Source organism: Ovis aries, chromosome 14, assembly GCF_016772045.2.
Source record: "Ovis aries strain OAR_USU_Benz2616 breed Rambouillet chromosome 14, ARS-UI_Ramb_v3.0, whole genome shotgun sequence".
Classification (NCBI taxonomy): Eukaryota; Metazoa; Chordata; class Mammalia; order Artiodactyla; family Bovidae; genus Ovis; species Ovis aries.
In genome coordinates, this window is record NC_056067.1 from 53,548,788 (window position 1) to 53,562,584 (window position 13,797).

At 53.4% G+C, this 13,797-nt stretch overlaps 1 protein-coding gene across 1 annotated transcript; it reads right to left on the reverse strand.

The window, feature by feature from the left end:
* Positions 1–2,577: 2,577 nt before the first annotated feature.
* On the reverse strand, positions 2,578–12,468 carry DACT3 (dishevelled binding antagonist of beta catenin 3). The gene is made up of 4 exons (XM_015100612.4): positions 12,129–12,468; positions 6,445–6,541; positions 6,131–6,283; positions 2,578–4,832 (listed from the first exon to the last, which is right to left on the reverse strand). Exons 1-4 carry the CDS (start codon positions 12,375–12,377, stop codon positions 3,433–3,435), a joined length of 1,899 nt encoding a protein of 632 aa, XP_014956098.2. The 5' UTR covers positions 12,378–12,468; the 3' UTR covers positions 2,578–3,432.
* Between the last annotated feature and the right edge of the window lie 1,329 nt (positions 12,469–13,797).

Below are 13,797 nucleotides of genomic sequence, written 5' to 3' on the forward strand. Positions count from 1 at the left end.
AGAATCATATCCACCTCCGTGAGAATGTGAGAATTAAGTGAGTCACTGAGAATAGTATGGCATATAGTAAGTGCTCACAGAGTGTTAGTTGTTATTTTTTTTATGATTAAGCACTAAAATCTTAAAAAGGAAGAAAGGTCAGCCATCTGCACTTCAACCATCTTGACCACTGAGTGATCTGTGTATCCTTAGACAGGTCCCTTCCCCCTTTCAGCTTTAGTTGCTCCTTTGATGAAACAGAGATGGGAGAAACATTCCCAAGGGCCTGAGAAGCAATGACTTTTCCCGGAAACTTTAAAAAATAACTTTGTGAGTTCCCTGGTGGTCTAGTGATTTTAGATGGCACTTTCAGTGCAATGCCCCAGTTCTCTGGTCAGAGAAATAAGATCCTGCAAATCTCAAGGCACAGCCAAAAAAAAAAAAAGCAAAAAAAATAAAAACAAAGCAAATAATAAACTTTGTTACTGTAGAAGGAAGTATCTTTTAATCCACACTCACACCACCACTACAACTCACACCTACCAGAAGGGAAGCTCCATGGGGCAAGGACTTTTTTTCTGTTTTGTTCCTTACTATATCCAAATTGCCTTAGTGGGCCCTGGACATACAACTGAGTACAGCAGACCTTACTCTCTCAGAAGTCAAAGAGACAGAGAGGTGGACACACCCATGTAGCCATGTAGTCACAAAGATCAAAGCAACAACAAATACCCATTCTTCAGATTGTGGAGTCAGGCGGAGATTGGATCCTAGTCCTGGCTCTCTCTTGCTTTGTAACCAGGGTAATAGCCCCTCTCTGAGTCTCTAATTACCCATCCATGCAGTTAGTATAATTACTGGACTTACCCAAAAGAAAAATGGGCAAAAGGTGTGAACAGGCAATTCAGAGAATTACAAGTGGGTCAACAAGCATACAAAATGTGTTGTATGAAAGTAGGGAGACATGCTAATTAAGATAAAAACATTTTTTTCCCCCACATTGGCAAAATGAAAATGATTAATAGCATCTCTTGTTTGGTGAAGGGGTGAAAAAACTGGGCATCTCAGAAATTACTGTTGGAAATGTCAACTGAGGGCAGTCTCAGTGGAAGGAATTGTGACTGTGTCAATTAAAATTTCAAATGATTGTACTGTAATGACCAAGCAAGTCTATTTCTAGGATCCTAGAAATATTTATACGCACAGAGGCATATACAAAGATACAACTGCACTGAAGTCCAAAATAGAGACCTGAGGAGCTGACAATAAGGTGAGATCATGGAATCATACGCAGCTACTACAGCGATAGGAAAATACGTCACCTAGTAAGCCAGAAAGAAAAACACCAATACATTATACTAACACATATATATGGAATTTAGAAAGATGGTAATGATAACCCTGTATGCGAGACAGCAAAAGAGACACAGATGTATAGAATGGATTTTCGGACTCTGTGGGAGAGGGAGAGGGTGGGATGATTTGGGAGAATGGCATTGAAACATGTATACTATCATGTAAGAAACGAATCGACAGTCTATGTTAGATACAGGATACAGGATGCTTGGGGCTGATGCACGGGGAAGATCCAGAGAGATGATATGGGGTGGGAGGTGGGTTCAGGACTGGGAACTCATATACACCCATGGTGGATTCATGTCAATGTATGGCAAAACCAATACAGTATTGTAAAGCAAAATAAAGTGAAAATAAAAAATTAAAATAGAAAACAAAAGAAAGAAAATACATCACCTAAATTTAGATGAGATGAAAAAATTCTTAGAATACAACTTAGTAAAACTGACACATGAAGAAATAGAAGAGCATAAACAAACAGAAAATCTAAATAGTACTAAGAAATCCAACTAATTAAAACCCTTCCCATATAGAAATCTCCAGGCACAGATCAAAAAATTGATAAACAATGTATACATATGGCTCAACTTAGGTAAACAGCTTTAGCTGTATAGAGTATAACTCTATGTATATGAATACATATGGGCGTCCCTGGTGGCTCAGCTGGCAAAGAATCTGCCTGCAGTGAGGGAGACCTGGATTCGACCCCTGGGTTGGGAAGGTCCCCTGGAGAAGCGGATCTCCCCACGCCAGTATTCTGGCCTGGAGAATGGCATGGACTATACATCCATGGGGTTGCAAAGAGTCAGACACGACTGAGTGACTTTCATTTCATGCATATGTATAGTCACATGTATTTATATAGCTACTAGGATTCATACATGTGCAAACACATAAAGGATACATACAAGGACCCACATCAAACTGATTATGGTGACTTCTGAGAGAAGGCATTTGGGGCTGTCACTTTACCTACATTATTTCTGTTTCTAAACATTTTGCTTTTTATTTCTTTATTATTTCCATTTTATGAAACCATATTTATGACCAAACAAAACTCAACCTAGAATTAGATTCATTGATATAAAATATTCAATGGTTAAAAAAAATGCTATTGAGACCTAAGCTAGGATTTGACATCTGGTTCTGACACTACCATACCCAAAACAAATAGTAGTTGCTCAATAAATATTAGTCCAAAGGAAAAGTCCATTTAACCATAAAAGGAAAGTCCACCACCACTTATGTAACACTGTGCATTTATTTACAAAGAGGTTAGAGAAACACACAGATTCTGGCCCCCCTGTGCACTGGGGAGTCACCATCGTCATAATAAATACAGTAATTTTTTTTTTAAGGAAAAAATACTGGATTGGAACAACTGAGGGTCATCCTGGGCTTCCCCCACTCCCTCTCACAGGGGGTGCCATGAGATAGAAGCCATCTTCTTTCCCCTCTTCTACCTCCCAATCCTTCATATCTGTCCAGGGAGGGAGATGAAAGAGTCTTTCCTGGTGTTACCAACTCCTACTTGACCCTCAAAACCCCAAAGTCAGTGCTCCTTCCCTTTTTCAGGGCACTCTGCAAGCACCCTCTGGGTCAGCCACAGAGTCTCTGACCAGGGTGCTAAGGGGATATCCTAAGAGTTCAAGGATGTGGACGGGGGCACTTTGTGAATGTGAACGGGGGCCATAACTGGCATGGAAACGAGGAATAAGAGGGCTCGGTGAGAGAAACGAAGTGGAAAAAACGGACTGTCTAAACTAAGATGGGGAAATTCAAACTGAATTACCCCTTCTGTATACCACAGTACACCCATAGCACAGATGAAGAAAGTGAGGCCCACAGAAAGGGAACTTTCTAGCCCAAGGGCTGCAGAGTCCGCAGCTCAACTGGATCAAACAGGACTCCTCCCCAATTCCTCCCTGTGGTGGAGGAAGAGCCTTTTCAACCAAGACTGCAATGGATGGGGCAGTGAGGAAGGGTCTTTGGAAGCAGAGAGACTGGTGGTCTTTGGAGGAGGTGTAGAAGGGTCAGTGAGCGGGGGGTGTGGTGGTGCAGAGGCCATGAAGGTGGATCCCAAGCAAACCTCCAAACTCACACTGTAGTCATGACCTTGAGAGAACCCGAACGGAAACGCAGTATCTTCTTCTTGAGCGCGTGGGAAGCCTTGATCTTCACGAAGACTTTGGCTGGGCCCGCAGGCGCTCCTCCACCCGCTCCAGCCCCCGGCCCGGAGGCCGCGGTGGCTGCCACCAGCTGCTGCGGCCACACGAGGCCACCGCTGCCATCGGAGTCGCTGGATGCGGAGCTGAAGGCAGGCGACTCGCCCTCGCTGGCGCTCGATTCACTCTCCCCGTAGCCGCCTCCGCCGACGCCGCTCGCCGGGCCCCGGCGCCCCAGGGGCCCCAGGCGCCCGGCCGAGCACTCCGAGTCGCTGCCCGCGCAGCCGTAGAGCAGACGGCGCTGAGGAGCTGAAGGGGATGGGCCAGGACCCGGGCCTCGGGCGGCGGGGCCGCGGGGCCGGCCTCGGCGCCCATCGGCAGCGTCGATCTCGGCCGTGGAGCGCCAGCGGCGGCAGGACCCCGCGGCCTGAGCCGCGAGAGTGGGCGCGGGACCACGGCGAGGCCGCGGCGGCCGGGGCTCTTCCCTTTCGGCTGTGGGGTACTTGGGGGGACCTGGCGGAACTGCGGCGGCGCGGCCCAAAAGGCTGGTCTCGGACTGGGAGCGCGCGGCCTTGCGAGCCCTGGGCGAGCCCCGGCGGCCCGAGGCCTCGGCCATGCGTCCGCGGCGGCCCGCGGCCCGGGGACGCTCCCGGGGTGGGGACTGCTCCACGCTGCGGCCCCGCGTCAGAGGGGGCGCTTTGCGGCGCGCCGCGCGGCCGGGGAGGCCGCGGGTGGCGGCCTGCGCGCCCGGGATGTACTGTGCCTTCACCAGGCGGCCCTCCGCCGGGCTGTCGGGGGGCGAGGGGGCAGCGGGCGGCGCCGCGGGCTCGGGGGTCGCCTCCGCCTCCCACGGCGAGGCCCAGGCGCGGCCCAACGGGGCCGGGCTGGCGGGACGGACCCCCGCGCGCTCCACCGGGGGCTCGGGCGCGGATCGCGCGCCTCCGGGGGGCGGGGACGCGTCGGGCGGCCGCTGGCGCACGCTGTTCTGGCGCCTCGGGCCCCCGTCCGCGCCCCCGGGACTGGTCCGGGGCTGGCCCGCCCCCCGGCGGCGGCGCCTGCGCAAGAGCGCCGAGATGTAGCCGTCCAGGGGCCTCCCCGCGCCCGAAGCTTCGGGCGAGTCCGGGGGACGGCGGCCGCACGGCCGCGGGCTGCGCAGCGCCACGGCGTGCAGGGGGCTGGGCGTCAGGAAGGGCCCCGCGCGGGCTCGTCGCTCCGCGGAGGAGCAGGCCTCCGGGCCCGCAGACCCCGCAGCCGTCGGGTAGGGCGCCGAGAAGGACCGCGGCACGGCTGCCCTAGCGCCCACCGCCTCGGGTGCGCTGGGACTGGCGTCTCCTAGGGGAGGGAAGCAAAAAAAGGAAGAGAGGAGAAGCTCTCAAAGCCCTTTCCCTATGAGCCTAGGAGGAGCAGTTTGCCTGCCGCCTGCCCTACTCTCCCACTCCCATTAAAAACGACAGTCACAACGAAGCACCTGCTCTCACCCCTTTCCACACATCAGGTTCATAACGAAGTCTTCACGGTGGCCTCCAAGGCCTTGCATGGTCCGTCCTGCCTCTGCGTGTCTGACCTCCAACTCCTCTGCACTTAGAGAGCTCCACCTCCTGGATGCACGGGGCCAGTCGCACTTCCATCTCACGGCCTCTGTTCGGCTGCTCCTGCTACCTAAACTACCCTTCCCTCAGCTTGACCCAGTCCCTCTCTTACTTTAGGGCGCCACTCCAATGTCACAGTCTCCGTGACGCCGTGTCTGGCCAAATTTTCTACAGTTGCAGTTCCCTCGGCTCCTAGAAACATGCTCTCATCCCCTTCCATAATTTTCTTTTCATGGTACATGTCAATATCTAATATCCTAGGGACTTCCCTGGTGGTCCAGGGGTTAAGACTCCGTGCTTCCAATGCAGGGGGCATGGGTTCAATCCTTGGTCGGGGAACTAAGATCTTAACATGGGACATGACCGTTAAATAATGAAAAGTGAAAGTGAAAGTCATCAGTCACGTGAGACTGTGACCCTAGGCATTGTAGCCCACCAGGCCCTTCTGTCCGTGGGATTTCCCTGGCAAGAATACTGGAGTGGGTTGCCATTTCCTTCTCCAGGGGATCTTCTCGACCCAGGGATCGAACCCGTGACGCCTGCATTGCAGGTGGATTCTTTACTGTCTGAGCCACCAGGGAGCTTATTAAATAAATAAACAAAAATCTAGTATCTTAAATGTTTCACTTATTTATCTTGTATATTATCTATTTCTCACTCGAATGTCAGTTTCATGAAGACAGCGATTTCTTTACTGCTCTATTCCTCACCCCTATGATATGTGCCAGGAAGGCACATAGTAGGGACTCAGAAACGTAGTTGAACAAATGAAGAGCAGCGATTTCTATTTACCGAATGGCTACCATGTGCCAAGTTTCAATGTCTTTGGGCAGAGGCTCACTGAATAGTCAAAACTTCCCTGTGAAGTAGATGTTGAGAATCCCATTTTAATGGATGGAGAGATAAGCCCAGAAAGAAGGAATGTGCTCAAAATCACACAGAAAGGGACAGTTACAGCCAGACTTCAAATCCAGGTTGGTCTGACTCAGATGCTTGTGGTCAAAAGCCTGGCTCTCGGGAGCCCAACCCCACCCACCTTACCTAGGGACTTGGGCCTCTCGCTGGCATAGATGCCTCGGGGTTCAGAGGGACCCAGGCGTCCATAGGAGCCAGAGCCAGAGAAGCCACTGTCCCCACAGAAAGTCGAGGGTGGTGAGTCCGGGCCTCCCGTGGAGCTGGGGTCTTCATAGAAGCCTAGATTTCAAAGAGAAGGGGAGAAAACAATCAGGGGGCGCTGAAAGGGGGACATGGGGTGGAGGAGAGGAGATCAAGAGGCAGAGTGAGGAGCCTGTGAAACAGGAGACAGCGGGGTGGGGTGGTCCAGGCAGACCCCACTACCTCTAACCCATGCTTACCCGAGCTGCGCCCACTCTCCTGTTCCAAGCCCCCAGACTCCAGGCTCAGGTCTCCCAGCTGCTGGCCCAGGTCCCAGATGAGCCCAGGCAAGGCCTCCTAAGGAGGTAGGGAGAGCGAGATGGTCAGAAGACTCCTCATCCTCTGCCAACTGGTCCTCTATTCTAGCCAGCCCATGGGCAGTTTTGCTTTGACAGTGAGGCTCAATTTCAAAAAGGTAAAAGCAGTACCCAACTTCAGGATTCCCTTCAATATCTCTGTCTCTTCAACCCATTAGAAAGTCCTCCTGGTCATCCAACTCCAGTCCCTCACACTGCAGGCACCTCATTCCCTCTTCAGTGTGAGTGATAAGGCTTCAGAAGGCCCCATCCCTTGTCCCTTCTCTACCAGCTGTTCCCTCCATCTGGAGCTCATGGCTCCTTAACCCCTATTAGGATGCTCTTTGAGCATCACTTCAGGTCTTCCTGCTGTAAAGGCAGGTCACTGCTAGAAGTTAGTGTTCAGGACCCCATTCATTCATCTGGCTTCTCCCACACTTCGACTCTCTCTTCTCAGATGCTCCCATCTCCCCCACCATGGCCCCCCCTTTTAATATTTATGTATTTACTTACTTGGCTGCTCCAGGCTATAGTTGCAGCATGTGGAATCTAACTCACTGACCAGGGATCTAACCCAGGCCCCCCCTGCATTGGGAGTGTTCGGAGTCCTAGCCACTGGACCTCCAGGGAAGTCCCCCAGTGCCCCTTATCACCAATGAAAAGTCCTTCTGCAAGGTGTCCTCAAGTTTTTCTTGCTGCAGGTTGACTCTGTCTCTCATTTGGGTAAAACAGGCTGACCCTGATTCATATAAATCTTTGCACATCCCAGAAAGAATCCCCCTCATGCCTACTGGAGGGCTTCCCTGGTGGCACAATGGTAAAGAATCCACCTGCCAGTACAGGAAATTCAGGAGATGTGGGTTCGATCCCTGGGTTGGGAAGATCCCCTGAAGGAGGGCATGGAAACCCACTCCAGTATTCTTACCTGGGAAATCCCATGGACAGAGGAGCCTGGTGGACTACAGTTCATGGGGTCGCAAAGAGTCGGACACGATTTAGCGACTGGTCAACAATAGCAAATGCCCTTCTGTGAATCTAGCCTTAGTGGAACTACCATAGCAAACCCCAGGGGGTTCCATTGCCTCCAGCAGGGACCCCTCCTCCTGCTGCCCTAGCTCCATCCTCACCCAGAAGCCCTAGTGTGGGTCACAGCACCTCATCCCCATGGGAAATGTCGATGGAGTCTACCATGGATCCTTTGTGCTGCAGGAAAAGACCGCCTCCTATCAGATGTGAATAAATAAATGAAGGTGAAACCCTTTAAGGGGAGTGACTGGGACACGGTGGGGGCAGGGGCTGCAACAACACACATGGGGTCTCCAAGACACTAGGACTTAACCCCCTTTTGAAAAATAGGACCGGAGCCAGGAAGAGTCTCACACGGATCTGGGTGAGGCCAGAGGTGGGGGCAGCCTCGGGCTGACGGTTGACCCTCAGACAAAAGCGGCTTGTCTGGATGGCAGGCAGGCAGTGGGAGGGAGGGAAGGGGGGAGGAGGGGCTGAGAGGGCAGCCGCCCAGGCTTGCCTATTTAGGGCAGAAAGACTGGCCGGCTCTCCCGCAGACAACCCCCCCCCCCCAACTTCCTATTCCTGTGGCTGCTCTCCTGGGCCCTGGTCCTTACCCCTCCCCCCTAGAACAGAAGCCCCCATCTGGGCTTGTATCTGGGAGGAAAGTCAACAGATCGTTTCACTTTGAGCTCAGTGGACAGAGATGCTCAGAGTGCTGTCATCCTTGAGCAGATTCCAGGGATCTATGCAGGGACATGATGCAGTGTCAGGGATGGCTAAAACACATCAAGGACCACCCCTATATCCCGCATCCTGTCCCACACTAATCATGTCCTTGCTCACCCCACTGTAGCCACACTGGCCTCCTGACTGTTCCCTGAATGTACCAGACATGCTCCTAACTCAGTAGGATGTGTTTCCCCAGCACACTCTCCTGGCTCCCTCCCTTGCTTCATTCAGATGCTACATGTTCCCTTCTCTGATCATTCTTTCCAAAATAGCTCCCCATCATTCTGCACCTGGGTTGCCCTGCCTTTCCCCCCTCCCCGACATAGCAGCAATGACCTCCTGACTTAAAATGATGTATCAGGCTGTCATTTGTTCCTTGTCTTTCTCACCAGATCGGCAGCTCCAGCCCCAGAAGGGCAGAGAATCGTGTCTCTTCTGTATACTGCTGCACCGTCCCTGTCGCCACCCCTCCCCACCAACCCAGTCCCAGTACCTAGAACAGTTCCTGGCTCAAAGTAGGTGCCCAGGAAATGTTTGGGAAAGGAATGAATGAATACGGTAGAATCCTATACAGCTGTTAAAACGGAACGAGGCAATTTCTATATAATAGAACCATCATCAAGACCTATTGTGGAGTGAAAAAAGAAAAATGCAGAGGGACTTCCCTGGTGGCCCAGTGGTTACGATCTACCAGGCAGGAGACATGGGTTTGATTCCTGGTTGGGGAACTAAGATCCCAAACGCCCTGAGGCAACTAAGCCCACACTCCACAACTAGAGAAGCCTGTGCATCGCAACAGACTGCCCAAGTGCCATGACGAAGAGCTAGCACAGCCAAAAAAGAAAAGCAGTATAATGATGAGTCAGAACTACTACCTGGGGGTGGTATTAAAAGCTAGGTTGCTGGGTCTGACCCCTGATTCCAGGCAGGAGCCTAAGAAATTGAATTTCTAATAAGTTCCTGGGTGATGCTACTAGTGCATCAGGCCACACTTTAAGAACCATAGTCTCTGATACCTCACTCAAGAAACTGGAATTTGAAAAAAGCCAAGCAAACTCTATGTATTTTGGAATGTAGGCTGGTTTTGTGCATAGATGCAGAATTTACACCAGGGTGACAATGGTGATCACAGACAAGAGGGTGGATTTTAGGGGGTCGGGGAGGGATGAGGGGACTGGATGGTAGGATGAAGTGTTTATGGAGGCACAGCTGGGAGCCAAATTGCCAGGGTTCAAGTTCAACTCACAGCCACTTGCCAGCTGTATGACCTTGAGCCAGTTTCTGGGCCTCAGTTTCTTCATCTCTAACATGGGCATCTTTTGATTCCAATGGGGTTGTTGTAAGGATTAAACAAATTTAAACAGCAGTTCCTTTTAAGCACTTAATAAATACTGACTTTTATTATTACATGAAAGCCATGAATTTCTAACAGGGAAAATATAAAATCATGCTTTACTGGTGTAATTAGAAATAAATGAAAAAAGGTTTTTTCCCCCAGTAAGTTCAGTAGGTCCAATTTCAGTTCTTCCACTGCAGGGAAGAGCAGGAGTAAGGAAGATAAATAGCAGAGGCCTCTTCCTCCCCGGTGCCTGGACCCCACAACACCCCCCTGTTTGCAAGGCTGACCTCATTTCTTCATCCTCCCAGCTGCAAGAGGATGAATCTTTAAAAGACCAGAAGGTCCTTGGCCTGAATCTGGCTCTCTGCCTATTCACAGTGCCCCTCATTGGTTTTATTTATTTATTTTTTTTGCAAGCCCGTTTGCAAGTGGACCTGAGGCTGTCCAACTCAGGCAGGTTTAAGATGAATGTGGTTTGGACCCCTGGAGACCCCTTTGCCCAAACTTTCCCAGGCCTTTACCGCCCCCACTCACATGCCCCTGGTCTGTGTCCAGTTCCCTTGATCTCTGTTAGGAAGTCCTTCTGCAAGTCTAACTTGAGTCCTTCTTGCTGGAAGGGGACCATTTTCCTTGGCGGCAGAGAACAGCACTCCTGCCTCATTCAGGATTCTTGCCTCGTTTCTGTGAGGTTCTCCCTAATCTTTCCCTGCATCCCTATCTTTCCTACTAGAAATGAATCAATTCTAGCCTCAATCTTTCTTGTTTCAAAGGGAGTGTATCCCTGAGTGGCGGGATGGAGGAGTCGAAGGGGCGAGCATCACACAACAGAGGATCAGGGATCAGAGGAGGCCCCCACCCCCTCTTTGGAAGGACCCAGGAACCCCCAACACCAGAGGAGTTTATATTTAGCGCTTCTCTGCTCCTCCCTCAGTGGCGCTGTCTCCCTCCCGTTGCCTGCCACCGCCTCCTCCCTGATGCGGGGACGGAGCTCTGCTTGGAGATTGTTGGGGGTGGGGGGTGGGAGTACTGATGGCTGGGAGTAGACAGAGGGGCAGAAAAGGGGGAGACTGAGGCAGAGAGAGGGAGAGGATGAAGGGCAGGGAGGCAGGACACGGCTGGCCCATCCCCATGCCTTCTGCCTCTCTTTGGAGGGATGGGAGGTGCCTTCCCAAGCCCAGCCAGCTTAGGGTGGGGTGAGCTGGTGAGGGCCCCCACAACGCGCGGCTCTAACTTCGGGAGGGGGTGGGGCCTCCCACAGCTGTTTCTGTTTCCACAGAAGAATGTGCAGGGTCCCTCTCCTGGCGGGGCGGGGGTGGGGGGGGAGGTGGGGGGGGGGGGGAGGGACTGGCCGTCCAGCCCCAGAGTCTGGCTTCAGTTTATCCCCACCTACCCGCCATTCCCCATCCGAGGAGGGGGCAGTCGAGGTCAGTAGCAGGGAGAGCCCCCTCCCCCTGCTACCTCGGCTCAGGTTTCCTCAAACGGGAAGCTCTGACCACACACAGGCTTGAGGATGGGATCAGCAAGTGGAGCTGGGGTCTGGGGCCTGGCAGGCTGGGGGGAGGGGAAGAGAGAAACAGGGATGTGGGGCAGGAAGAAATGCAAGAAAGGAAGACCGAGGGAGACAGAGACCAAGAGGACTGAGAAAGGCAGAGAAACAGGCGCAGAAAGTCACAGAGATGTGGCAGGAGGGGAAAGAGTGCAAGAACCCAGGAGAATTAAGGAATAACAAAGAGAGGGAGAGAGGGGTGATGCTCCCTAAGTCATTCTGGACACCTTGCCTCATCGTCCACCATCAAGAACCCAGGGCGTCTAGAAATCAGACTCCCATGCTGCTTCAATTTGCCACCACTTGGGTTAAGCAGGGCTGTGGCCAGGTAGCAAAGGAGGGAGTGTCACCGGAGGGTCGAGATCACCGTAGGATCCTAAGGGACTGTGAACTTCCTCTCAGCAGTAATCCTTCCCCTCAGGAGGTTCAAGGATCCCCTCCCCCCTCCCCGCCCCCTCCGGAGATCTCCAAGCACACTAGGACTTAGGGAAGACGGCGGGGGGCGGCGGTGTGGGCCGCTGATAGGAGGCCAGGAGAGGGGCATGTTTGCATCCGGCTGAGTGACCTTGGGTGAGTCGTTTGCCCTCTCTGAGCCTTAGGTTTTTTCTCTATAAAATGGGTACTATCATCCCCTTATCCCCCAAGCTGCAAGAAGACAACGCCTGCCAAATACTCAGCCCGGGCTTGACACGTACTTGGCGCCCAGATGGATTTTCTTTGGGGAAGGGGTGTAGGGAATGCGGGCCTGTGCATCACACGAGGGACCGGCAGAGGCGAGGCAGCCCCCTTTCCCAGTTTGGGGGCGGGGAGGCCTGATCCTGCCCGCCACCCAGACTCCCCAGCCCCACCCCCCTCTCCTTTTCCCCTCCTCGCTCCCCCACCCGGACGGGTGTCTGAGCATCCAACCGAGACAGACAGACAGACACAGACGAGGGCACAGGGACGGAAGGACAGGCGGCCCCTCACCAGCTGCTCTTCCAGGGCCGCTGCGGCCCGGCGCGCCGCCGCCGCATCTTCGTCCTCGTCGGCGTCCTCCTCGTCCTCGGCCTCGGCGCCCCCCATTCCGGGCTGGGCCAGCCGCAGCGCCTGCTGCACGCGGTACTCCTGTCTCTCCCGGAGCCAGTGCAACTCGCAGAGCCCGGCCAGGCTGCCCTCTAGCCAGCCCCGCAGCCGACCCCGCTCGGGGCTCACCGGGAACGAGAAGGCCCGGATCATGGCTGCGGCCCCCCGCCCCAGACCGGCCGGGCCCCGCGGCCACCCCTCTCCCGGTCCCACCTCCCCGCCCCAACAGCCCGCCTGCCAGCCCGCCCGCTGGCCCGGCTGTCACCGTCTCATCTGCATAGACGCCCGCCCATTGGGCCGCCCACCCGCGCCTTATCTGCATGGCCACGCCCCCGGCGACAGAGCAACCCCGGCTTATTGGCTGGTACCCTTCCTTACGAAGATGCTCTGCTGTGCACCCCCCCAACGCGACGCATGCTCGCAGCTGCCTACTCGATCGGCTTACGGCCCTCCTCGCCACGCCCCCCTTCTCACCGTCTTTTGGGCCCTGGCCACGCCCCCACGCGTCACAATGAAACAAGTCCTCCCTTGCCCGGATGTCATTGGTCCTGCTCTCTCCCATCCCGCAGCTGGTTCCGCCCCCTTGCGGGAGAGCTCTGGCTGTCATTGGACTGTCCCGCGAGAAGGGCAGGGGTGATCTATAAATAGAGAATGGGTGCTTGTGACATTTTGGCAGCTGCTCCTCTCTCCCCACCTCTCCTAACCTTCAGCTTCTGAAGCGACGCTCGGGTCGGAAAGGATTTGAGAGTCTAGTACCGGTTTTGCCTCCTCTTCCAGGAAGCCTTCCCAGATATTCAGCTGTAATACGAGAGGGCCAGGCCAACTGAGACGACATCCGCCCATAAAATTGTACTTCTAAGCGAGGTCGGCTTCACGGGCATATGACCCGCTTAGGAGGGCCCCGAATTTGGTTAAATACTTTGTTACTGTCTTGACATTCTTATTTTTTGAAAAAGGGCCTTGCATTTTCATTTTGCACTAGGCCTTTCAAATTCGGTAGCCAGTCTTACGTCTAAGAGTCTAAGATCGGTCTTGTCCCAAATTCGGGAATTATAAGACCCTGGGCCGAACAGAATCTAAATGTCTTTTATCTCCCAGATGCTGTGGGGCTTTGCGCTCACCATTCAACGATTCCAGGGGCCTTTGTACTACGTTCTAAGAGGCTTTGTTCTCTTGCCTTCTAAGATGCTCTGTTCTCAACGCTCTACAGTTCATAAGAGTCTGAGCCTGACATTCGTTTGCAAGGTTCCCTCCTCCCTCCCCTGGCTCCTTGAGCAGGGTTGATGCCCCCTCAGGCGGCCAGCTTGTGTCACTACGCTGAGTGTGCGTCCCTACTACCTTCAAGATCTAGCTCCAAAATTTATACCCATTTCTCAGACTGACTTTGACTCCCTAAAAACCAGGACCCAGAAGATTGTGCAAGATCCTTCCTCCTCTATGATCCTGGGTTACCTTCTGGTCCTGGACTGGAGAGAAAATGTTAGAGATTGCGAGCAAAGACTACAGAACCAGACTGCCTGGGGTGAGCCCTAGCTCTGCCACTTTCTAGCTGTGTGACCTTGGAAAACATGCT

What these genes read in the sequence shown, in the direction of transcription:
- DACT3 (XM_015100612.4), bottom strand. Translation starts at nt 12,377, where the DNA reads ATGATCCGGGCCTTCTCGTTCCCGGTGAGCCCCGAGCGGGGTCGGCTG. An exon ending in CGGCCCTGGAAGAGCAGCTG is followed by an intron (nt 6,542 to 12,128) that starts GTGAGGGGCCGC and finishes CTACCTCCTTAG; the next exon opens with GAGGCCTTGCCTGGGCTCAT. An exon ending in CGAGAGGCCCAAGTCCCTAG is followed by an intron (nt 4,833 to 6,130) that starts GTAAGGTGGGTG and finishes TCCCTCCCCTAG; the next exon opens with GAGACGCCAGTCCCAGCGCA.